At 37.6% G+C, this 27,253-nt stretch overlaps 1 protein-coding gene across 1 annotated transcript; it reads left to right on the top strand.

Moving 5' to 3' along the window:
• Positions 1-210: 210 nt before the first annotated feature.
• On the top strand, positions 211-26,865 carry LOC103811306 (protein diaphanous homolog 3-like; the record flags this gene model as incomplete). The annotated part of the gene is made up of 9 exons (XM_009084271.1): positions 211-267; positions 1,580-1,612; positions 13,672-13,845; positions 17,219-17,323; positions 22,992-23,122; positions 25,591-25,665; positions 25,752-25,821; positions 26,177-26,313; positions 26,760-26,865. Coding segments are annotated over exons 1-9 (888 nt in total), but the record flags the coding sequence as incomplete, so codon positions are not given.
• Positions 26,866-27,253: the final 388 nt, after the last annotated feature.

The following is a 27,253-nucleotide window of genomic DNA, read 5'->3' as shown; positions in this document are numbered from 1 at the left end:
AATAAGTCTTGAGAGATGACTCACTGTGAGTCATTCAGTCTTTTAATATTGGAGTGCTAAAAGATCTGATGTTAGGTTGTAGTTCACATGGAGTTTCTTCTTTTGTAAAGAAGTCTCCAGATAAATGTTACCAGTGTTGATATTTGGTGCTGGTTAAGTAGGTTCTTACTGAAGAACCTACTTTTAGCACTTACTTTCTAACCAGACTCCATGACGTGGTCTGAAAGAGATGCTGGTATTTTCAGCCTTCAGTACTATAGGCAGCCGGTAAGATCAAGACTTATGGAGGAGACTCATGTCTTACATTGAGTTTGCTGTGTTTGTATATTGAGTTTGCTATACCATTATGGTGTCTTTGATTGGTTGCATGATATTCTTTTTCACTAATTAGTCAATTACCTCGGTCAGGGACATCTTCTGATATACAAAATGGGGAACCTTTCATCCTTTGCCACAAAATATTTCTAATATCCAAGCTAAACCTGTTGTGGTGCAACTTGAGGCCATTTCATCTTGTCCTATTGCTTGTTACCTGGGAGAAGAGACTGACCCACACCTTGCTATAAGCTCCTTTCAGGTAGTTGTAGAGAGCGATAGCTAAGTATTGTTGACCTAGTGAAGACAAAGCAAGAGTACCAAAATCTCATTGATTTGGATATAGCTGTTGACAGTTGCTGTAGCTGTTGCCAAGGTTTGTGCACTAAGCAGTGATGGTAGTCTAAAATGGTGTAAGAGTTTATTTCATTAGGTATGTAACTTCATGTTCTTCAGACTTATCTGCCAAATCTGTTCTCAGCCTCTTCATAAAAACTGTATGTGGGATCCTTGAAACACTGACTCATCAGTCCCCAATGTTCTGTGCTGCTCTTTGGTTTTGTGCAAGAGCTGTCCATCCTACCACTTGCTGTGTTTGTGACTGTGCAGTGCAGAGCAGATTTTGGTTTAGGAACTGCTGTTTGGAGTGTTCTAGAGATTGTTTGGATGTTACTATTATTAAATGCATATGTCAGTTTCTGCTCATTGCTTTGTGCTCTGCTTGCCGCAAGGGCATTGCTTGAGAGTATTCAACAGTGTTAGTTGTTTGAGTGTTACAGCTTGACAGATAGTTTTGAACTTCTGAGGAGCAACATGTTCTTCTGTGCATTTTAAAATCTCTGGACTGATTTCTTGTTGGTGTCCCCATAGCCATCAAAATGGCAAGAAGACACAAGTCTAGTAGCTGAATTATGAGCAGGTTGTCTGTTCTAATATATTTAGCTATAAAATATAATAAACCACATTTTTTTAAAGCTGTGCTTGGTTTATATTCTCCTGGTATTATTCTACCTGAGGATCAGATTAAAGATTTTTGAATCCACACTCTATTGCCTGTGTAACTTGCTGTGCACTGTAAACCAGCAAGGTACAATTTGCCAAGAAACTATTACTTAATTTCAAGTGTCATGATTCAACACTGCTGAACTTGCATCTAATTTTGAATAAAAGTCACTATAAGTGAGTTTTACTTTTTTGTTTGATTTGTTTGGTGTTTTTTTTACTACACAATTTTCACATGACTGGTTTCCTGTTTAATTTACAGCACGTAAATATCAAGACACTGACAGATGATATGGTAAGACAACTTAAGTTTTGCTTTGGCTATGCTAAGCAAATAACCTTACTGCTAATGCAGTAGAAATAACCCTATAGATACAAGAAACTGTCTTAATTTTGAAGTTAATTACTTGCCAAAGTCTCACTAAACTGGTAATTATCTGTAACATAGTGTGTGTGGCAAAAATGTATGGATGGCTTTGAGGTATGCTCTAATCACGGCTAAATGTTCTTGACAGGTAATTGTGCCAACTTACATGCTGTCTAGTTAAGATATCTGTGATTGCATGTTTAATGTTAAGGTTATTTGGGCTGCACGGCTAGCTTAAAATACAATGTTTAACAAACTAACAGTTGCTTGTGAAACTCATTCATGCTTGTTCGACCCACTTAGTTGTGCTCAGTGTCATGCTAATGCTGTGTTTCTCAGACTTTATCAGAGATAACGTTTTGTATCAGATCACAAAGCAGATTTTTTTCTTGCTCTTGAAGTTACCTATTTAATTGCCTGTACTATTCTTTTGTAGGTAAGAGTATTTTTTCTTAAAATACACCATTTTACAAAGTCTTTGATTTTACCTAGGAGGCAATGTTCTGTCAGTGTGTAAAGATCAGCTGTTAAGACTTCGGTGCTATACTGAGTTCTTGCTGGAGTATTTCTGTGCATAACTGAAAGCTTAAGTGTAGAAGTATTTATACTGGACAGTGCAACGTGCCCTGAGAAACATGGCTGTTTGCTAGCTTAGGAACCAGTTGTCAGGTTATTGTTGATTAGGTGTGTAAATTTAGTAGTCTTGAGCATGTTGCTTCTGTCATTCCTAGATTGACTTAAATAGCCTATTACTATAGCAGAGAGTTTCATTGGATGGAAATGGTTATTAAGATATTGGAGTCTGAGAGGTTGAGAATGCAGCTTTCATTCTATAAACTTGTGTTTATCTTGGAGAGCTGAGGAAATGTTCCCAGTCCTTTCAAAGCATAAGTATTTTTTTGCAATCAGAACATAACTCCGGTAATGTCATGTAAGGGCTATAGCCTGGATGAACGAGATCTTGTTTGTTTTTCTGAGGTGTTGTTTTTCCTTTTCCAGTGTAACAGGCAAGCTTCCTGCCTTATTGCACTTGTCCTCTCTGTAGCTGTTGGACTTGGCCAGCTTGTAATGGTGGCCCCTAGGAGTCAGCAGGTTTATTGTGTTTTTTTCAGAGTAAGGTAGCTGATAGCTCTGTAGTAAGCAATCTTCTGCCCAGCTCCTTAAATTCCTCCAAGCATACCAAAGGCCCCTTCACAGACTAAAAAAACATCATCTGCAGAGCAGTGCCAAATTGTTCATATGTGTATATATTTTTAAAAGGGGAAATGGCAGCTGTTTAGTAAAAGGCTAACAGGAAAAAAAAACAAAATTGAAAAAAATCTTGGATTTTGTAGTGTTGCATACTTTTAAAAGGGGGTATTCTGTTCACTTGCAACATCATCTTGGAACAAGGGTATGCTTTCCAATGGACACTTTTTATCCTTCTGAGTTTCCTTTTGGTTTAGCCTTTGTGTCTGATTCTGGGAAACAGCTAATAATACTATGTGTCTCTTTTGTACTATGATTTTGTTGTCCTAGGCAGCTTAAATGTAGCTTAGAGCAGGGCAGTTTTGATGTTTCCTAGCAAGGACAAAAGTGGACAAATGCATTTTCTCCAAATTCCTTTTGCGACAAGGGTGAAATTTGTAGTAAGAGAAGATTAAGCAATTGAAGGTTTAAGATTACTTGATTTTGTAGCTTTCAATGAAATAATATATTTCCTTCTTCTCAAGGACAATCATTTGCATGTTAACTTGGTCTCTGTTGCATTATGCTTTATAAAATATTCATGTTTTATTACTCCCAGCGTGTTTCTTAAAAATACAGTGTTGTGTAATGGTGACCAGGAACTTTTCTTTGCTTTTAAATTCAGGTAAGTTAGCAAAATGTTGATAATCTAAAATGCAGACCGCATTTGATTTGAATTGGGTTATTTACGAGATGCTGATGAATTGTCTACTTTTAGTGACAAATCCTCATGAAGTTCAGAAACACCTTAGTTTTTACACAATCAACATATGCTTCTTTTAGCTTGTTTGTTTGCAAATTATGAAGAGAGGAATCTTATTCCACAGAGGAGTAGCAAGTAGGCACCTGAGACGTTATCTACTTTTAAGGTCACTGTGAAGCAAGCCTCTCAAGTGCTCTACATTTCGTCAGTCTTTCAAGATCTAGTCCAACTGTCATTGTAGCACCACAATAATCACCTATAAACCGTATCCCAGGATTCCACATCCAAATGCCTCTTGAACTCTACCGGAGATGGTGACTCCACCACCTCCCTGATCAGCTTATTTCTATGCCTAATGACTCTTTCAGAGGTGTTTTTTTGTTATTGTGGGTTTTTTTTCTTACTATCCAATCTGAACGTCCCCTGGCACAGCTTAAAGCTGCTTTCTCTCATCCTTTCACTTGAGACAAAGCAGAAAAGACTGACCCCTACTTTGCTCAAGGTGTGGCATTACCAGTGCGAAGTACAGTGGGACAATCACTTCCCTGGTTCTGCTGGCCGCACTATTCTTGATACAGGACAAGTTTCCGTTGGCCTTCTTGGCCCCCTGGGCACACTGCTGGCTTATACTCAGATCACTATTGACCAGCACCACCAGGTCCTTTTCCTCTTAGCAGCTTTCTAGCCCATAATGATGTATGGGTTTGTTGTGACCCAGATGCAGAACCTGGTACTTTGCCTTGTTGAACATAGTGCAGTTGTCCTCAGACCATAAATCCAGCCTGTCCAGATCCCTCTGCAGGGCCTTTCTGCCCTTCAGCAGGTCCACACTGACACACACCTTGGTGTCATCTGTGAATTTACTGAGGGTGCATTTGATCCCCTCATCCAAATCATTGATAAAGATATTAAACAGGATCAGCCCAATGCTGAGCCTTGGGGAACTGCACTAGTGGCTAGCAGCCAATTTGATGTAGCACTGTTCACTACCACTCTGGGCCTGGCCATCCAAACAGTTTCTCACCCAATGAAGAGAGCACCTGTCCAAGTCCTGGGCAGCCAGTTTCTCCAGGAGAATTATGTGGGAGATGAAGTAAAATTCTTTACTGAAGGATAGGGAGGCAAGGTCCACAGTGTTCCCCTTATCCACTAAGTGGGTCACCTTGTCACAGAAGGAGATTAGGTTGGTCAAGCAGGACCTGCCTTTTCTAAACTTATGTTGGCTGGGCCCGATCCCCTGGTTGTCCTGTTCATGCAGTGTGATGGCACTCAGGGTTATCGGCCCCATGACCTTCCCCGATACATAGGTCAGTCTGACAGGCCCCGGATTTCTTGGATCATCCTTCTGCTGCTTCTTGTAGATGGGCCTTATATTTACTTATTTCCAGTCATCTGGGACTTCTTTGGATAACTAACCTCTGCCTCAGGGCTGGCAGAGAGAGTGGCTCCAAATATTGTGTAAGGCTGATAAAAGTTAAGAGCACCTGTGTATTAACAGAATTTATTAAAAGGTATGTTATGCAGACAAAAATGCAATAAATACTAAAATTCCTTATAGCATAAAATTATCCTGTCTGATTTCCTTGCCACTGCTTTAAAGATAAGAAAGGCTGTATAATTTTTAGTATATAGAGAAACAAGACTCAGAGTGACATATTTTCTGCACATTTAAGATGTGACTGTGCATAGGCCTGGCTCTGTAAATTTTAGAATGGTAAAGTCATCTCTGTGAGTTTGAACATATTAAGAATAAGAAGTCATCTAATGAAAGGGATTCTTCTGTGTATCTTGGCCTTTAGGAAGAGCAAGTCTGGCTCTTCCTGAAGTCTCTACTGCTACCAGTGGAATTTCTCACATAGTAAGAAGTTAATCTTGTAGAGCAATTTGACTGTCAAAGGAAGAAAATACTTTTTTAATCTTCTGGAGCTTCAAGAAGGAAAAAGATATTAAGCGGTCTTTGACTCAGAGTCATGGATGTAACTTCTTTGATCTTCTATGAAGTATTTCTATTGGTAAGGGAAAAGAGTAGGTTGTTTTAAGTTCCAAAGATACTGAAATAAATGGTTGCAATCCAATTTCTCCTGTGTGTTCCCCATCTGCTAAGAATAATAATTATTTCAAATGAGGACACTGGCTTTGTTCCACTCTGTATTCTCCTTCCTTACTGTGTTGTTCATGTTCTACTAAGTCTTTATCACGTATCAGCATCAGGGTGTTACATCAGACTTACATGACTGACCTATTGGCATCTATGGCTGAAATGGCTGGCAAAATGTCTGGGAGATTGAACTATGCTGCAGTACTTGAGCAGATTTTTCAGATGTGAAATTGTGTTTATGAAGTATATAAAGAGCAGGCAGTCAAAAATGTGAACTTGAAAATTGAGGGTGGCAGGAATTTTTGTCCTACGTATCTATAAGGCAGAGTGAGCAGGGCACATGGAGGAAAAGCAAAAGCTATGAGAAGTACTCTTGGCTTTAAGCCTTCAGTCAGGAAATGCATTTTTTGTACCTGTATATTTCATATCAGAACTCTGCTAATAAATTGTGCATGGTGATCATCATCAGTGTCTTGATGGTCCATATACATATGTCAATCTGTGTGTTTCTGCATGAGAATGGGAGTGTGGAGAGGAAGAAAGAAGACTGTTCAGTACCCCTGTTAACACAGTTTAGGCTAAACCATAACAATTCTGTGGCCTTGTCTGTCTATAATGAGGTCTCAGAAGCTGTGTACTCAGAAAGACAATCTATGAGGGAGATATCTTCCCTCCTTGTTTCCTTCACTTTCCTCCAGGCTGATTACAGTAGCATTTGAGAATTTTAAAGATTTTAAATATCCTGTGAATACCCTTGAAACTAACCTGGTCCTTTTCTAGGAAGCAGCATGTTGCTGCATATGGTTCAGGTCTTGTTTAAGGTCTGACAGTTAATTAAGAATATCACACAGAGTTCTGCCCAAAAGCTGGATAGTTCAGAGTGGCAGGGTGTGTGGGATATTACAGGCCAGTTCCCAGGGCAGTGGGCACCTCCAACATGTTTTCACCTTTGCCCTGAACCAGTGCAGAATCAAAAAAACCTAGTAAAATATTTGAAAAGGTGTGCTATCACCCTGGTAACCCAGAGAGGCACAAATCACTGCCGCATGCTGGGGCCTGGCCCAGGCCTATTGAGCCATGTTCAACACTGTTCAGTACCCTCAGGGGGAAAAGAAGGTCTCTGGTCTGACAATAGCGCGGCAACAGGCCCCGCAGCTACTCCAACCACCGTGACAGACATTGCAGCTACTTCAACCCCAGCGACAGACACTGCCACTGAACCAGAGAAACAACATGTGCCAGTGTCAGTTGCCCCTGTACGCAAGCAGAAGAAATGTACACGAAAGTCACCCAGTACAAAAAAGCTTTAGCAATGACAGTCAAGGAGGTCAGAGAGGGCAGACAGGATGAAGGAGCCAGGCCATCACAAGAGCCATTTTTCAGTGCTCTTACCAGGGCCATCACTTTCAGTGCTAATGAATGTGTTTATACATGCATGTGCTGGATTTTATTTTTGAGGAATTTCTATAGCAATAGTGGATTCGATGTGTTAATTAAGGGGGAGGTAAGGGAGGCAGGGTGACAGCGAAGTAATACCTCTGATTCCTGCATACATAGCAGCTCTGTTACGTGGTGATGTCTTGATAAGCTGTAGAGCCAGCAATTAGTCTAGCAGTAACTAATCCATTGATTCCTGCAGTATCAAGTGTTCAAGTTCAATAGACACTGTTGTCTTACTAAAGACTGGTATAAGAAGTCTTCACAAAGATCAAAACGGGAGCACAAATAGATGTGCTTTCTAGGGACCTGATCAGAAAGAGTGATGAGCCAGAAAGTTTATACTGTGGGCCTTTGTGTAACTGATTTTTCAGGGCCATGGTGTGTGCGTAAAATTCCATTATTTCATAGGCTCTCAGTGCAATAATAGCAAGTCTATGAAATAAGAACTAAATAAAACTTTGCCATTCATCCTGTGATGGTTGCTTCATTTTGGCTCATACAGCTATTATTTTTGCTATCAGTGGTTCAAATTCTGATACCCAAGTTGTAGTCAGTCCAAAATCAACTCTGAGGAGATGACTGTTGCTTATATAGAATTGCCATTTTTCTCTCTTTCCTTAGTGCTATATATCATGGCTTTCTTTATATTTCGAGAATGACTAGAATACTGTTAATAGTTTCAGACACTGAGGGAGATCATGGTATAATGCTTGATAGCAGGTTTGTGGGCTTTAAACCCACTTGGATTCAATGACCTTAAGGGTCTTTCCTACCTAAATGACTCTATGAATGATTCTAATGTTTTAAGTAACAAAAATTGTTCCTACGCTAAGAATATCTGATCTTGCTGGCAAGGTGGCTATGAATGTGTAAGCACTCTTGGGTAAAATAAATCCCTCATTCTGTGAGGGCACGAAAATGTAAGGAGGAAAATGAATTCTGTCATCTAACAGAGGCAAGGCTGCCATAGCTCCATGTCCTGTGTGTCCAACCAGTAGTAAGGCTGAGTGTCTATTCCCAAGTAGGCCCCTGCCACAAACACATGCATGGAACCTGTATGTATATACATGACAGGCACACAGATTAACACAAACAGCACAACGGGTGTCACCCTGTTACCCTCTTTGGCTGGTGAGGATGAAGAACCTTTGGTGGGAGATACACAATGTGAATCCCTCCTGTAGGTGAGCTCACAAGCTCACTGCCTGGTTGCAGCCTCCCAGTTACCAGACTTCCCTGTAACTGGCACCCGGGTCACATTGAGACCCTGAGGCTGCAGGCTCACTATCATTGCCAATAAAGAACTCCTCACTTATGGAGAGGCACGGGTAGGCTAGTGTGTCTGTGTTCATATGCACACACACAGAGCTCTTTGGCAGCTGATAGACAACTTTCCTTCTGGCCATGTCTTCAGAAAGACAGATGTGCACACAGACAAAAATCTCCATCAGCTGGCTAGGCTTCCCCTCACCCCTGAAGAAGCAAACTCCCCCAGTGACTATCCCTTAAGAAGGACTCATGGGGTAGGTGTCAGGTCTGAACCACAGGGCAGAGGCTTTGCTAGGGTAGCTTTGGGACAAGCCTAGACAGCATGTACTTCCTCTGGGTCAATAATTTGGGATCCTCCTACCTGCTATTGTGCCTCTCTATTCATATGAATTTCTGAAAATATGTCTTTGGTGGGCTAATTGTTCCTGTGAGGAGTTTAGGAAGAGACAGGTGAAAGTATTATTTGGGTTCCACCACCCACCACTCTCTTTCTGTGCTCTTCTGTCTGTGTGCAGATAGGCTTTTTAGCACATAGCCTTAAGAGACAGCCCTTTCCTTTACTTGATTCCACGGCATGAATCTCCTTTCTTCTTGTCCTTCATATGGATAAGGGACATTAAAAAACTTTTGATATGTCCTACCTCTGTCAGTTGCTTTCTTTCAAGTAATTTCTTCAATGTAGCTGTGTTTAAAAATATTAATAAGAAATTGAATCCCCATGGGATTTGAATATTCCTCTGACAAGGCCTCCTTTGAAATAAGTGATCACATTATCTTGTACTGCTAGGAGTAAAAAATGTGCTGCTCAGAACTTTTTGGCACTGTGTGCACAGTTTTTTGCTTTTGAAGTCATGTGAGAACTTCATCATTAACTAGGATATCTCCTTGTCTCAATAGTGCTTGTCAGACAACTTTTTCCTGTGTGGATGCTGTCAGCACTGGTATTGTGTAGGTTCCGTAGCATCCTTTGCACCTCGTGCTACTAGAGGGTTTTACTGCAGTCCTTCTGAAGCTGTAGTTTCGCAGAGCTTTGTGATGGAGCAGAGCAGTGGGAGAAACACTGCTATGAGGTAGTATAAGTCTGACAGTGCAAGGGGCCATAATAAAAGAGTTTCTGCCAAGGCTCCCTGAAAATCTTCAGGCTGGTGAATGTAAAGTGCTACTGAAAAGCAGTCTCATGGTAACTCATGTTCACATGTTGACTGGTTTACTTTTCACTGTGTTTCGGTTCTGATGTTTTTGTTTCAATTGCCTTGTCATTTCAGTCTCGTGGGGAATGCAGACTGGCAGGATAAAGTGTATAGCTTTATAGATGTTACAGTCTATGGTGGTAGGAGGCATAAAGACATAAAAGCTAAAACGTAGCAAACAACTAATTTGCTTTAAATTAAGTTTATGATAAAACACTCATACTTTTTATGCTGGGGGATGCATTCTTAGGAATGAGAGCTGTGCGAATTACATCTTTAATAGCTTCTCTACTGTCTGAGTTCTTTTGTTTATTTTTTTCCCTTCTTTCACTTTTTTCTCCTACCTTGAAAAAACCCCAAACCCACTAGACTAAAACCCCTACTATCCAAAAAAGACTTAGGACTGTTGCAGGTAGTTTTTGTTAACAGAATAGTGGTGTGTCTGTGTTATTTCTAGAATTAGGCATACCTTTTGATAGGAAATTCTTCCTATCTTCCAGTGTTTTTTCCTTTCCAGAATTAACTTATATTAATTAAACTGTATTTTTTGTGTCCTTTTACTGTCACATAAATGTTAAACTGAAGACCACTATGCAGCCTATATTGTGATTCCATAGGCAGATCATTTTTAAAAAAAATATTAGAAAATAATAGTTTTAAATGACTATTACTGCAGTATTTTTGTATTCAGTATTTAATTGTTTTACCATTATCTTTAGATCATATATCTGAAATACAGTTTTCCTCATCTTCGGTAATGCTGTGCTGTGATGGTAGGAGTAATTGTTGTTGTTTGAATGCTGGTTCGATTCCCTGTGATGTTTTTGTGTGCTGTATTTTTAAAAAAAAGTCTTTCTTCGAGTGCCCAGAAGTATTTAATTGCACTCTTATTTTCTTGACACTTCTCTTTGCTTTTTAACCCTTAACTCTGATCATCTTTTGAGTTCTATCAGGGCATCAAAACTGGTATAAGTTTTTTTGAGAATTTCAAAGAGCCTTTATTGTTGAGATACTTTGTATCGAGACCATATGAAACACTATGTACTTTTTGGTAGTTTTATTGTTGGCCCTACAAAGTCTTTAAGTTTGGCCTTTTCAAAAAATTATTATCCTAAAGCACTATTCCTATATGGGTCTATATGTATTGATTGATAAAATAAATAATAATAAAAAGGTAGACATCTTTTCTGAAGATGGAAGGTCAAACTTGCTTTAGCTGCAGGGAAACTTTGTATCAAAGCTAAGCTTAGATGTAGCCGTTGGTTAGCCTGATTTAAAATGTTTTGGTGTAACATGGAAGATTACTGAACTTTTTTTTGGCCGTTTCCTCCTCTATGCACTTGGATTGCCAGCAGCATCAGTGGTAAATTTCATTACACCCAAGCAATGAAATTTCTGTTCTTTCTGTATAGTGCTTTCCATGGACCATGAAATTATTCGCCTGTATGGAATATTGAGAGGTATTAACTTTTCTGAAGCACTATCAATGTATAATTCAAAAGAGAAGTGTATGTGGAATATCCACACTGTACTGTTGTACAAGTCTTGTTGTGAATTTCTTTTTATTAATGTATGGGACTCTTCTTTTTACACTGCATTGTTTTAAATTATTTAAAGTAATTAGTTTGACACATGTAAATGTTCTTATAACCTGAGTATATCAATTTGTCTTACACGTTCTGCCTGATCAAATATATTCCAAGATTGTGGTTCCCTCCTCCAGAACAAATGGTATAGGACTTGGTAAATATAGGGAATTTGAATGTTATGGCCTAATGTGTAATGATGCAAAACATCTACTGTACAGTTTGACATTCAAGAAGAGCTTAAAAACAAAACATAAACTAAAAATGCGAACAAGTGAAACATCCCTTTTCAAGGGTGAATGGGCTCTCATCCCTGACTTAGTGCAGCCTTTTTCTAGTAGAGCTTTGGGACTTTGTGGGGTATTTCATGGCAGAGACTAGGGTGGTTCCACCTGGCCAGGACTACTGTTGGTGCTGCTGTGTGGAGCAGGAAAAGGAAGAGGAGACGCTTGGGGAGCATGGACTCTAAGGAAGGGATGGAGATTTTTCAGGAGAGATCAGATAAGGAATGTAGGGCACAGCTCTCTTAAACCTAATTTGTTCCCTTTTCACTGAACCGTGGGCTGAAATCTGTTATTTCAGCCCAAGTGTCATCCCTCTACACCTGCTTCAAGCCTGCTTATGAGCCATCTTCAAATACATTGGGTTTATTTCTGAGGTTATGCTCTCGATAGTGAACATGTGGGACATGGAGAAGCTACTAGCTAACTCATTCTTTGGAGCAGGCATGCTGCCTTTCATCAGTGCTCTCTGAAAGCCATTGTTTGACAAGAAAATCTCATCTAATATGATTTTTTTAAAGTTTCGGTCTAGTCATTACAGTTTGCAATCTGGTTTCATCCCCGCCATGCTTACCATAGACTTCTGATTTTAAAGACAGGAAGGGAAGTTGCTTTCTAATCAAGATGTAAGGTGGTTTTTGCCACTGATGACTCTATACTTCACTTCCAATGATGTTATCCTCCCCTTTGCTTCTGTTGCATTTTCTGTTCCTGGGTCTTGCCCATGTCGTTGTTCCTGTAGAGTGCGCTCTCCTCATTGCCTGCTGGTTTGATGTGATGCTGAAGGACCCATCATCCATGCTGAGCACTTTGATGTTTATGCTATATTAATTTTCTGCTTTTGCATGCTCTACAGCCATCTGTATGTGAGTGGCTTACAATCTATTTCTATGTTCCAAAAACTGTTCCTTTTCAATTTTGAACAGGAAGAATTAAAGTCTATTTGTTTTTCCTCTAATCCTCTCTTCATGAATGTCTAATAGTCCATTCTTGCTCTGACTAGAGTGGAACACTTGTACCCAATTTTTTGATAATGATTTTCTTTGCTCTCTCTGATCTTAATTCCACAGATGCTGTAATAATTTTACTTGTCATTTAGTTTGGTAACTTTGAGGTACTTGTTAAGTGATATCTCAAGATACTTATCTTAAAGGTACATTGAAGCCTCAGAATATTTTTGCATTGCATTTGGAGATCTAAGTCTATTGGTACGTTGAAATCTTGTCCAAAGTCTCTTATGCATCAAATGTTACCGTAACTTTCTTCGGTGTTGACGAGTGCAATATTGCTGTTCACATCTGTTCAAAAGGCTGCTACGAGGGTGATTAAGATTTAGTGCATCTCATTACGTATGTCAGCTGCTTTTGCATTCTGTTGTTCCTTGCCCATGTACATTAAAAACACAAGCTCTAACATTTAAAACACGTAAAGTTTGACTTAGTCTTTATTGCAAAGTTGATAAATATCTAACCAGTTAAGAAAACCCTCCAACCCAAACCACTTTTCCAAAGAAGTTTTTTGGCTCTTGAAAGGGTAAAACAAGAGCGAGAGACTTGTGCTGGTGATTAGTCATAAGGATTATTCATGAAATCATAAGTGTACCCTACTTAACTTTAATAAAGGAGTTGATGGCTTTTATGCTTCTCCTAAATGAATTTCTAAGTAATTGGAGCAAAGAAAGGCCCTAAATTTTGTATAACATAATGCTAATAAAAAATAAACTGAACAGTGTCTTAGTTATGCTAACTTGTCTTTTAATAAAAAGTAGTTTCTTTGCATATCTATATATTCTGTTGCCATGTCAGGAGTACAGCTGTTTCAGAACAACAAAAACCACTTTAAAACTATGCTTTTGGTAAGAAAGCCTGCTTTTTCATATTCTACATGTAATGGTTGGAAAGAACTCTTCATAAATTGGTTTTGTGGATATCTATTCCTCCAAACTTTCTGTAAAATTCTCGTGTTCTGCATGATTTCTCTATAATGTAATGGGATTCTGGTCTGTTAACTCAAGTGCTGAGGCAACTGACCATTATATGTATCTTTAGGAAAATCCTTTAAAATAAGACAGTTAAATAACAGGCAAGCTACCCCAGGAAAATAAGGATGTGTAGCTTCCAAAAACACCCATCTTAATTAGGGTTGCATAGAATGGAAGCAGTATGTGATTATTTATACCTTTTGTGTTTTCAGTTAGATAGATTTGCCAGTATAAGGATTCCAAGGAGTAAAAAAGAAAGACCTCCTCTGTCGCATATGAAGCAGTCACATTCAACAGATTGGTCATCCACACCTATGGATCCTGAGGAGTTTGCTCCAAAGCCCCTGTCGGAAAGAGAGATCATAGCACTGTTTGAAAAAATGATGGTAAGAGTCTTAGACTGGTTTCTTTTACTTAAAGAATGACAACATGGCTAGGTGGTAGGTGGAACCTTCTTTTGTGCACGTGTTCTAATCCTCACCTGAATTATTACTGTTGTTGTGAGTTGTAATTACGTGGGTTTTAAAGTGTTTCTCAGGGAGTAAAGTATTGGAATTATTTTTACGAGGGTATGCTCCAAGTATATTTAAAATGGAAATTAAAGGTTTCTGATTATTAGACGTGAGATTATGCAATGTATTTTGAGGAGGAACAAGAAATGGGGAATCCTGCTTGCTTTCAAGGCAACCTGCAACTTTTTCGAAGGGATTTTATGCCTTTCAATGTCACAGCAGGGTTTTGTTCTGAATTTATATTCCATGTCACTCTTGCACAAAAAAAGGCTTAAGGTTCTTGCTTCCAAAGCAGCATTTGTCAGCAAATGCAGTCTCAAATTTACTTCTTTCCTTGGCTGTCATTGTTACTGTGCTACAAAAGAGCAGTCACAAAGGTCATGTGGCATCGGTACCACCTCGACAGGTTGCATTTTTTTGTCATGATGATGACATTTTACGCAATTTGAAACTAAACACGGAATGGCCATGAGAAAAGAGAGTGATTGCAATCTGGAGAGCACAAGAGAACATTAACAAGGAGAGCAATGCCTAGATTACTATTTCTTTCTCTGCCTCACAGCAAGTAACAAGTAACTCTTGAAACACAAAGGGACCGTGAGGGGCTGGGATGTGGAGGAAATTAAATGTGCTATGAGAGAAGTACATTTGTGGAATTTCTAATTCCTAGTACTCAGTAATGATAGTTTAGTTTTGAAGATGCTTTTGTGGAACTCCTGAGAGCTATAACTGAGAGTTAACATTCAGGATTTTCATAGCAAGCTAGTGGAGGAGAGGAATAATTTACTGTGTTAGCAACTTTTGTATTTGTCCTTGTTGTTCTCACGTGGTCCATTTTTCTTGGTATACCTTGGTGTCTTGCTTCTGCTAGAAATTTCACTGTGAATGGTAGTTGCTCAAATGTCAGGAAATGGGAGAATTTTTAATAAAATTCTAAGGTGTGCTCCCTGCCCACACCCCCTGTGTGTAGCTTGTATTTCTCTGCCGTCCCACAGACATTCTCATATAGGATAGTCTATGATGTTAATACTCTGCCATAAAAAAATGGAAACTTTCAATATATCCTCAGAAAACTACTACTGCATGTCTGGGTTAATAGAAATGCTTATATCCATGGATCCTGAAGTAATTCTGATTTTAAAACTACTTTGCGAAAATATGTTAAAGTAGTGATGGCATCTAATAATTTGAATTGCATAACAAAGCACTTAAACTGTATTTGATAAGCTACTTTATCAGTATTATTTTATCTATAACATGTACTACTGAAAGGATTTTTCAGATTATCCACATTTGAATGGACTGGAATAAAGCTAGTTCAGTCACAGTAGATTACAGAGCTAATTATTTATTGTAGCCTCTAGTTTGCCATTCTGATCAAATTAAGTGATTTGGTGTGGGGGGTGGGTTTGTGAAAAACTTGAATGTTGTAGGCAGGCAGTGGCATCCTGTGTGGTTTTGATGGCAAAAATTATGAAAGAGCACATAAAACCAGACGAAGCTAATAATTAACACGTTTAGCTCCCTTCATTTCTGTTAGTGCTGTTAGAAACATATTAATGTGAAATGATGTATTCCTATTTTCCAAAGAGAGATTGCTCACCTGTAGAATATATTTCAACTGTTTAAGAAATAAAAGTTGAAATATTTTATAAACTAAGCCACATCTGATGTGCCTCTTGTATCACTGACTACTTCAAGTCTGTATAAATGAATTGCTTTAATGATGTTTCATTTGTTAAAAACAAGAAAGAAATTGCTTTTTACTACACACACAGACAGACAATTTCCTATAAATTAACCTGCTGTTATATTTTAGGACTATGGACTGCAGTGTGTGCTGATAGGTTTCTTATTACTTTTTTTGTGATTAAAAGTTAGATTTTTTTCTTTAAGTTCAGAAGTTACTTTTCAGAAAACATAAAAGAGCAAGTCTGAAAGAAACTGTTTTAAACAGAAGAATGAACTTTGCAATAGCTACAGGCTAATGTGAATAGCTTTTGTGTTTGTTCAAGTTGAGCTCAACAAAATTAACTCTGTCCCAGCTGAAATCAGGACATGAGTCAGGCATTTCCTGCAATGACTTCTCACAGCTTGGACTTAGACAAAACTATAAATGTTTAGGAACTAGGAACTATGCTTGTTTCTATTCTATTTAACATGAAAACTATTGAAAGACAAGGAAATTTAAGTTTCAGTGTACTGTCAAATTTTGTTTTTTTTTCTCGTTAAAATTCTAAGGTTTATCTATGCTGTTTGTTTTTGAATTCTGACTAGGTGAAATAACTTTGATATCAGGATGGTTACCCATTGATTTTGTAGCATTACTCCTGCCAGAGCTGGTGAGGATTCACCATATGAGTCTCAGCTGAAAATAACTACAGTAATTCTTGCTAAGCTTGGGTCATGCACATGGTAATGCTGAATGTGCTTGTATATGTGTATGCCAAAATTGTTAACTGTTCCTTAAAACTTTTTTTATTTTTTTTTTAAAATCTCCAGCCTGATAGGAATAGCACAGAAGTGGAGCTGAGTACAATGATCAGAGCATTTCTAGGCTGGAGTAGTAGAAGTCCCTGTGTCAGAAGTGTCAGTGAATATCTGAGTGGCTTTGAGTGCAGTTTTGTCTCTGCTCTTTTTGTCCTCTGTGTTTATGTTGAAGTGAATGAATTGTGATGGGGTTTTGATAAGAGTTGAAGGCATTGATTTAATGATAAATCTTTAAGAATTTGGGCCTTACCTACTGCAAAGGTAAATATTATTTTGTGAACTGCTCTCAGTGCAAACGAGATTCTACTGCCCAGGATTAAGTATTTGGAAACTGAGGAAGAGTGTTCTGGAAAAAATTAAATTGAAATAAAAAAATTCTAAGATACTGGTTTGAGTACATTGATAAATGTTTTGGGAAGTGTTAAATAATGTTTCTCTGTAGTTTAGTGCATTTTTGTGTGAAACTGTAAGTAATTTCTAAGAAGACAGTGTGCTAATAATGGTTGTGATGCACTTGTTAATCCTGGCATAGTTGACAGGAGGACTTTTTCAGTCTGAATTGTGAGGGAAGGCAGATAAGGATTTTTATGGTTTTGAGTAACATCCTAACTTATGAAAAGTTGTTTGCATAACAGTTTTCGGTTGCCTAAGTTCGTATTTTGGTGTCTTTATTTAAATCAGTCTCTTATAGTTAAACCACTCTCTTGCTGTATGACACTTAAGACTGTGTTTGGGTTTTTTTCCTCTCCCATTTTAGGAAGATATGAATTTAAATGAAGACAAGAAGATGCCGTTGAGAGAAAAGGATTTTAACACCAAAAAAGAAATGGTGATGCAATATATTAGCACTGCTTCAAAGTCGGTAAGTAAATGTCTCTGAAGTACACCAAAACTGACTTAATGATTAGATTATTTTCTGTTGGAGAGAAGAAGTGATGAATGCATGTTACATTCTTTTGATTAACTTCTGTTTCTCATAGTACCCTTTAAAAATGTTTGTGTCTATCATTATTTTACAAGGTATGATGAGAAATAGTCTCTTGAACTTGAAGTGTGTCTTCTATACACAAAACTGCATTTCTTTTTGGTAAAGCTTTGGCTGTTAGTGGAGATGGAAAGATTCTGCAGAAAACTTCTTACTAAAAGTTTAGTGTCAACCTTGTTTTCTTTTCTGGCTTTGTTTAAAAATTCCTTAACTGCTGAGCCTTTTTCATACCTAACTTCAGTACAGGATTCATATTGTGATGCTATGTAATAGCTGATAACAGAAGTGTTCTACACAGAAGCAATCAGTGTCCAGTTTTTACTTATAGGGATAATTACTGGGTTTTTTTAGAGCAGTGCAAGTTGTTGTAAGTAAGGGCCAGTTGAAGGATTAAGTTGGTATGAGAGAAACTGTTTAGTTTTTGCAAAGTGGGCACTGACCAGTGCTAAATGTTGTAGTGCTAATGCTCTCCTCAGATCTTTTGATTGTTTTAGAATTCATACTTTGATTCTTCAATTCTCACTGCTGTATGTGTCTAGAAATATCAGTAACAATTGCCGGTGTGTAATTATAGCTAAATGCTGAGAAATCATTAAATATAATAATTTAAAGGAGCTATTTGTCTTATGATGTACTTTAAATGATGTACCTTATTAGTGTAATGCTCTAGCCCTTTTAGCAAGGTAGGTGTCTAGTGCAGGGCTGAACTGCCTGAAGATTGTTTTATTTACAGTGAGTTTATCAAAGCTGCTAGACCTTCTATGGCAGAACAGGTCCTTAATTCCAGAAGATATCCTTTTTATAAGCTATTTCATGGGAAATGAGGAAACTTCAGGCTAGTAAATCTCACAACATTCTAAAAGTTTATTTACCAAAAAGAGCATGTCAGGGTGTATATATTGTTGACACCCCTAGCATTCACAGGTATTCTAAGACCTCATATGTTTGATCTAAAACATTATGTGATAATAGACCATGACTGGCTGTGCAGAGTTCCTGCATCCACATCTATTGCTGGAATCTTAGCATCCTGATGATGGTGATGTTAAGGCACTATTTCTCAAGAGAAAGGTTTTCATGTTTTTGCTTCCTGACCCTTAATACTTGCAAAGAACTGAAACCTATATAACAAAGTAGGCTGCTAGCCCACATATTCCCTTTTCTGCTGTGGGAGATTACCAAAGACCAATCCATGCAGGGAAGCTTGTCTTTCCTGAACTCTGTTTCTGTGATAGTGTCCTTACTGGAAGTGACATTCACTCATTGTATAACTGGAGGGAGCTGATTCTGTGAGGCACAGATTCAGCTGTTTGATACAGTAGTGCTGCAAATGAATTCAGACTATTGCTGGAGCTGCTGGGATGGGAAACTCCTTCCCTCACCCTGGAAAACTTTGTTCCTGAGATGCTCTCAAATGCATTGAACTGTCCTCTTTTTCTATGAGTGATACTGCAGTAACTTCTCTTGATAGTTCATACTTCTCAAACTTTAAGGAGATGGGTACTAAGCTATATTGTGTTGGGACAAATATCCTCATTCGTAACTGTTATGCAGAATACTGAGCAGATTTCATTTAAAGGAGTCATCATTTTAAAAATTACTCAAATGAAGAACAGGGACTGCATCTCTAGTGAATCACTGAAAATAAAGCAGCTGCTGGTGATCAAAGTGGACGCTACTATAATCTCAACTTCGTCATTGACCTCAGTATCACAGTTTATGTTTCTTGGACATGCACAGTTCCTTTCCAGTGTTCTTAAAACATACCTCTTTATGTAGTAAAACTTGCAGAAAAGAAGAATTTTCAATATAAATCTCCATGTTATGGAGTTAATACTCAAGTGGAAATAGAAGCAGCATTGGTATCATGTTGCTCTACCATAAGTTTTGCTGTTTTATATGTTCAAAAACCACAAAAACTGGGTTTTTAAAGTCAGTTTTCTTTTCAAGATTTTGTTTTTGTTGTTCACATTAGTCCCTTGTAATGCTTTAACTAGATTAATTAATGCTGACTTCATGCTGCATCTGCTCACAGACCAGTTGTTCTTCAGTTGAGCAATTAAGTTTCTAGAGGCATTGAGGCTTCAAGATATTTCCTGTTTTTAACTCGAGCATTTTGAACTTAAGCAGCTGAAATATAGCTAATATAATCAGTTTCACAATTGGTACCAAATGCAGCTCTCATTTTATTTAAGCACTAGCAGATGTGTTATATTCTTACTATGTTGCAGAACCTTGGCATAACTATGAACAAGTGGCACTTGGTCCTTTGGGTATGTTGTACAGACATTCACAGTTTATTGGTTCTTTTGCATAGGGTAATGTTCAGGTAGAGAACTGAGTCTGAGAGTTCTTAATGTCTGGATGTTGATGTGAGTCTCCAGTGCTTGTGACACTGTCTTCAGATGGGTCAGATGAGGCTCTCTGAAATGTCATTCTAGGGAATTCTTATAGTCTGGCTGGGCTCTTGTCCCATGTGACCTTTCCACTGCATGCATTGCTATTGATTATATTAAATTATTTCCAAAATATCTTCTAACCATCTTAACTATATGTCCTGTCTGTATGACTGTCCTATATAACTGTACATCCAAAGAAAGCAATTTTACTGACTACTTATAAGTATTCTGGTTATATCAGCTTGGTCAATTTTACAGCAGGAACTGCTGGGAGAAGTCACTGGAAATGACAGATTCTCCACCCAGGATATTCATCCATATGCTTAGGCATACAAGTAATGCTTATCAAGTAGTCTATGCACAGCAGGAGCTGCCAGCAGAATTTCTGGGACTCTTCGAAATTTCCAAGTAGAGAGCTCCTGTAACATTTTGTTAAATACTTTGTCATGAAGGCTGCTAGGAGTTTGTTTGGTCATCTTGTCTCTAGTCAGTCCATTATCTATGCAGAGACCAGCTGGGAAGATCCATTAAAGGAAACTGAAAACACTGTGGGTTTTTTTTTGTCTGTGGGAGCATTTATTGTTATGGATTTTTTTCTCTGAGCTCCCTAGATCTCTCCTTAAGACTCTTTAACCCTCATCAAGGGATGAGAGATGAGCTGGGCATCTTATCTAGTTTTGTTTTAGAGCATAGTTATTGGAAGTGACTCTCATATTTAAGCAAAATAGGGATCTCCATCAATTCAGAGTCATGTTTGGAATGACGTTTCCTGTACCACTTGTGGTATTCCAAAATATAACATGCAACACTGTATTTTCAGGATGACTCCTGGCCAGTAGTCTGTTCTTTGGTGTTCAGAGCATCTGCCTATCAAGTCTGAGGAAATATGTTTGGAGCAGAGTGGTATTATAGCCCCAATGTTCCTTTGTCACAGAGTCATAGAATAGAATGATTGGGAGTGGAAGAGACCTCTGGAGAAAGTCTTCTCCAACCTCTTATCTATTCCTTTTTTAATATCTCTGATAGAGGAGACTATAAAGTCTGCCTGGGCAACCTGACCCAGTGTGTGACCAGCCTTGTGCTTAAAAACCAAGGTGGGGGAGCGAAGTTTGTATTTGTGTCTTATGTTTAACCTTATGTTTAAGCCTTCTCTTCTTGGAGCAAAACAATCCCAGTTCTGTCACCCTCTCCATGTGCTACAGATTCTCCTGTAATAGTGTCCACAGCCCTTTCTGGACTCATTTCGATATGTCCATGTCTTTCTTAAGCTGGGGAGCCTGGAACTGGACACAATACTCCATATGTCTCACTATTGCTGAGCTGAGGGGAAGGATCATCTCCCTTGACCAGCTGGTGATACACTTACCTCTGGTCAATTTGTCATCCATCAGATCCCCTGTTTTTTTTCCTACAAACCTAGTTTCTAGCTGGTTGGCCTCAACACGTGTTGATGCATGGATTATGCCTCCTCAGGTTCAAGGTTTGCCATTTACTGTTGTGGAACTCCCTGCGATTCCTGTGCCCATTTCTCCTGTTGATGTCTCTTTGAATGGCAGCTCAGCAGCCTGGTCTGTCAACCACACTTCCCAGCTTTTGACTTCATTTATCTCCTAGAAACTATTCAGTCATCTTCTACTTCATGACGAGAAAAGTTTATTTGTCAATACTTCCTGAGGATCTACCAAAGTGAGCAAACATCATCTGTATGAGGCTATCTGTAATAACATAATGAGACTGCCTCACCATTTGCAGTGAGTAATGTCAAGCTATTATTGCACTACAAGTCTAATTCTCTTAAATTCCTGACTTACGCCACTCGTTAATCAAGAATTATTTAGTAAGCCTCTTGAGTGCAACATGACAGAACAGTTGTGTTTCTGCTCTCCAGAAAGGAGACTTTAAAATGTAGGTTGTATACCCCATTGTATGCCTCTTTTTTGAATTTAGATTTGCTCTGTAGAAAATATATCTATCCTTCATATCAAATTGCGATTGAGTAGACTTTTTATTTTTCAATGTCTACAAATATTGTCTTTGCTACTATTTAAACAGGAGAGTAAGATGCTCTTACGAATAGGGTCAATGCCTCTTAGATTTGCCTGTTTAATTGTAAATTGTAGAGTTTCATTAGTTCAGTGTAACTATTGCTTCGTTTAAAACAATGGATACTATATAACCTCCAGAAAAGTCATTGTTACCTTGAATTTAACACCACACAAGCAGCAATGACACAAAGCCAATGTCTTTCAATCTATATTGTTTGAAACAGAATATATTTTGTTTACACAAAACTACTTTTGCTGTGCTGCATTAACTTGCTATTGCATTTTCCTTTCTATCTCTGTCTTCTTCACTTCCTCATTTGCCTCCCCACCTGCCAAAGATAGCCATGCCCAAAAAGCAAGGCAAAATCCAAACCTGGAGGTCTGAGAAAATGTCCTTAAGTTATCACATCAGTAGTCATATTTGTGTCACACTTCAGTCTTAGAGATGGCACATACAACAAATGAGCAGCTGAGCTTTATCTTTAGAATTTTATTGGCTCTTAAGGACTCTTTTTAATTTTTTTTAATTTTTAAACTTCTTTTGCTTTAGCCCTTAGAGCCAAAGCTAGCCAGTCTCCTATAGTCCTCATATGAAGGATTTTTAAGGGAAAAGCGTCTTCCAACACTATCTGCAAGAGCAGAAGTTACTGCAGTAACTTCCCCACATACTCTTCTGGTGTGCTGGTTCATCACTCTGTATTCTCACATGACTGCAGTCACCCCTCCAGACATGTCCCTTGTGATCTCTTCAGAGCACCTCAGAGTTTTTTTTCTTCTGTTGAGTTTTGAAAATTAAGATGTCTGCAATGCATAAACAGAACCCATTCATTACAAAAATTGTATTTTCTCACACATGCATGATAAATTTGTACATTTGATGCCTGCCGCTTTTGTCTACTGATTATAAATTTGTTCATAAAATGACCAAAATTTAGTCAGCATTTGGCATATAGTAGATAGATAACAGTTAGAGGTTTAGGTCTACATTATATATTTTTTTGCCTTGTTTTTTCAAGGAACAGAAATGAAGGTTAGCCATGAAGAATCTATTCAAGTTTTATATGCACTAAATATACAAATAATGTATTTTCTGTGTTTCAGGGAAGTCTCAAGAACAGTAGGAAGATTTCACCCCAAGAATTTATTCAGGAATTAAAATCTGGGTCAACAGATGAAAGACTAGTCACTTGCTTAGAATCCCTCCGTGTGTCCTTGACTAGTAATCCTGTCAGGTAACATCATTAACACATATTGCAGAGATTAATCGCATTCTAATTTCTTAATGGATTAAAATTAATGGATCTGTAGATGTATGTTTCAAGGTTTTCCAGTTAATGAATGTGCAGGCATTAGTAAATGATTGTAACTTTTTTCTTTTTTTTCATTGACTGTGTATTGTCTGTAGGTTTCTTATTTTTAATAGGGCCCACTGATCTATACAAGGTAAGGGTAAGAGGAGGTAAATCAAATGTAGTGCAGAGCAGTTCCCTTTATTTTCTAGTGCTAAGTAGTCAAATTTGTTTTTTAATTTTTATTTTTTAAATAGTCTCTCTTTGATCTTTTAAGTGTTTTTGTCAGGGTGATCTATAATGGGAGTTAGGCACCTTGGTGTAAGTTTGTTCACCAGAAAACATTTATGTTTTTAATTGTGTGCTGCTCCTCTACTGTACTTTCAAGTTTCTTACTTGCTGCCTTCTGATAATTTTTTCTGTATCTGTAGTGTATATCTGTACAGAAGAAAGCACAACATTTGTTTATCTGTGCTTTTTTGAAAGAAGGCTTTAATTATTAAGTTAAGGGATGCATAGGCTAAGAATAGGTCTGAATTTGAGAGGTTTGAATTGGAAGTCTAGTGACTGTGGCTTGCAAAAACACCAGAGAAGAGGTATTTAAGTAGGCAGCAGTTTAATAAATGAAATCTCAGCTACTAGTCCATGAAGGCATTTTAGTCAGCAAATCAAAAGAAAGATCACAACCAGCAGAATATAGGTGTTTTGAAACAGCCTTCTAGTATATTTATATTGAGTGATGCTGAAAAAGACTTTTAAAATAGACCTCACTAGGCTCAAATAGAGCATTTGAAAATAGCCTTAGTAAAAAAATAGGTTATTAAGTAGGGCTTAGATACAAAAGTAACAAAAATGGAACAGTGATACACTTTTTCATAATACAAATTTGTGGTCTAAACACTCTTAAACCATGTTTCTGAAGTGTAGCAACAGTTGATGTTCATTGAATGCAGATATTGATGACCTTGATTTTCCTGTCAGCAGCCAGATCTCTGTAAGGACTTGCTTTGACACATAAGTACTGAATTCTGGTCCAGCTGCTATAAATCCATGATTATTTTAGACTTTAGCTTCATGTGATATGGACAATGAGGAATAACTGGTGAAACTTTGGGATTTTATTCTGTGCATGCATAATAACAAAGAAAAAAATAGTCTGTTTTTAACAAGACGGGAATTAAATTTAGATTGGATTTAGCCTGACAGTCTTCACATTTATAGGCTGTGATATTTTTGACAATATATAATTTAGGTTTTTCTTTCCCTGATTTTCCAATTACTGTACTTTAATCAACTTCACTTTTAAATCTTGTTGACATTTCAGTTTCTAATACAAAAAGTGGTTCTACAACATTGTTTTCAATTAGTCATTTTTGTAAAATGTGTTTTTCATTCACAGAGGAAATCTGAATAAAGTCATATTGAGTAGTTTGAGCCTTGGTACTTAGAAAAATGTATTGAAATTTATGGCTTACTGCAAAAAGTAGTATTTATTTTCTAGCAGTATAAAAAGAAAGCCTCGAAAGGAAGATCTTGGTTATTAATCTTAAGGTAAATAATTGGGTTGTTTTGACCTCACGCTTGCTAGCAAAGTTCATCAAAAGTGGTTCAAGTGATCTAGCTGTACACAGAATTGCAAATAGCTAGTTATCTGCAACTTTTCCTTCTCCTTTTGTATAATAGTTGCAGCAGATTTAATTTTCTTGAGGACATTTTTAATACATTGGAAATAGGGCCACTGGTAGCTTAGTGTTTTGTCTGACTGACAAACAGCTGAATGTTTTCTCTGGATAGTGTTCGTGTGTGGAGGCAGAGGAAAGAGCAGTAGTAATGCAACACTGTTTTAGGCACTTGATCATTCTCAGTAGCCTGAGCTTTTGGGTATACAACAAAGTGGCTGTGCACAATTCTGTTAATACAAAATGTGCTAAGAAATGTCTCATAGGATCGTCCGTAGGGCAGATATGGCCAGATATACCAAAAATAATTGACAGTTATTTGCCTAATCTGTTTGCAGAACAGAACACCTAGAGAAACTCTATTTTCATAATGTATTTACTTTTAGGGGGGAAAATATAAAAGCATCTGATCTGGTTTCCTATTCCTATAATTTTATTTACTGCTGTTAGTGTGCTGTTACTTATATTTTGATATCAAGGGGGTTTGAGCAGTAGTAAACAGGACTGTGAAGCAGCTGTTTCATGTAGGAACAACTTGCCAAGGGTTTAACGTTACCAAAAGATAACTTCGGTAGTAGCTGAAATTATAAATTTTTGTTGTGTTCACTTGAAGATATTTGGGTTTTAAAATGATCCAGTTATACTTGCTTTTATTTGTGGGGACAATTTTCATTCACTGTAATTAGTCTTTGAAATGTCAGGTTTTTTAAAATGTCTTTTTTTCCTTCCCAGCTGGGTTGAAAACTTTGGCCGAGAAGGTCTGGGACTGTTGTTGGATGTTTTGGAAAGATTGGTTGAGACAAAAAAGTAAGGATGGTTTAATATAAAATTGCCAGCTTTTCTTAATATCTAAACAGCACTTAATTACACTAAATTTTTTTGGTTTTTTTCAGTCAGGACAGAATTGTGAAGAGGAGTCAGCATAAGGTTATACAGTGTTTGAGAGCCTTCATGAATAATAAGGTATGAGATTTTATTTAATCTGGAAATGTAAATTGCCACAGTTGAATCAGATAAGGTATATACATGGTCAGTGTGCTGGTCAGCTGTGGTTTGATGTTCTTTCTGTTGCCCCTCTCGCTCTGCAGAAATATCCTCTGACAATAGTTTAAACTTTTGATGCTGATATATGCCCTTATTACAGAATAAGTGACTCATTTGGGGCTTGTCTCTCATTAATTTTTTTAATTAAGTATTTGACAGACCTAAATGTCATTTGAAATGTTTACTTGAGGGAACCGTCGCTGTCTTTACTAGATATTCAATAGTCATTTGGATTCACTCCTACTTTTCTTACAACTGTTATTCTGTTATTCAGTATGGATTGGAAAGAATTTTGGGAGAAGAGAGGAGCCTTTTGTTGCTGACCAAAGCAATTGATCCTAAGCAAACTAACATGATGACGGATATAGTTAAACTCCTTTCTGCAATGTGCATTGTTGGAGAGGAAAACATGTAAGTACTGTATTTAAGCAAGAAATAGTAAGGTAATTTTACAATAGCCAAAATTATATTTATACCTGAATGAAATGATAAAATGTTCAATTTATGTTTGAAAGTAATCTCTATGCTATATTATCAATTTTCAGTATATCTTTGTGATTTTTTTTTTATTGTGGTCATATCAATAAGTTTCCTTTTTTGACATGTGGATGTATTCGAACTAGTTATGCAGCCATTCTTTTGCGTTACTGTTAGGGTAACTTAACCCTTGTAATCCAGTAAGTCAGTCATTCTTCGGCTATGGAAATCTCTGAAGGAAACAAGTACTGCTTAAACCTCCTAAATTTGTATGCAGGAAATGGAGGCAGGTGAATAATTTGGCAATATGGCTTTTTGGATAACAAATGAACAGCAAGTTTGAATATCTCTCCTCAACAAAATGCTTCTCCTTTTCACAGCCTTGAAAAAATTTTGGAAGCTGTAACAGCAGCAGCAGAGGAAAGGAATGTCGATAGATTTTCTCCTATTGTAGAAGGTCTTCAGGATAACTCTGTTCAGCTGCAAGTAAGTAATTTCTTTTGGCCATTTTTTACAAACCACTGCAACAAGTGAAAAACAAAATTGCATATTTTTCTGTACTGAAGAAGTCATTACCATAAAAAGGAGGAGGGATACTGTTTCAAATAGGTGTCAAATTTTGGAATGTTGTTTATGATGTTATCTTTTAAAATATGTCATGGGAAGATTCAGTGTTGAGAAACACAGGAGTGTTGCAGGTTAAGTTGTTACTTACTGTTCACCCAGATCTTACAGACTTGGGGAGTTAAATTTATACTGTCTTTTGAAATAAAGCATAAGTAATATGTTTGGATGCAAAAGGATTATCTTGCTTCTGGTCATATATGCGGAAACTTAAAAGGTTGATAATAATAAAAAAGCGAGGTTTTATGCA

Source organism: Acanthisitta chloris, unplaced genomic scaffold, assembly GCF_000695815.1.
Source record: "Acanthisitta chloris isolate BGI_N310 unplaced genomic scaffold, ASM69581v1 scaffold3771, whole genome shotgun sequence".
NCBI lineage: Eukaryota > Metazoa > Chordata > Aves > Passeriformes > Acanthisittidae > Acanthisitta > Acanthisitta chloris.
This window is presented reverse-complemented; position numbering and strand designations above follow the sequence as displayed.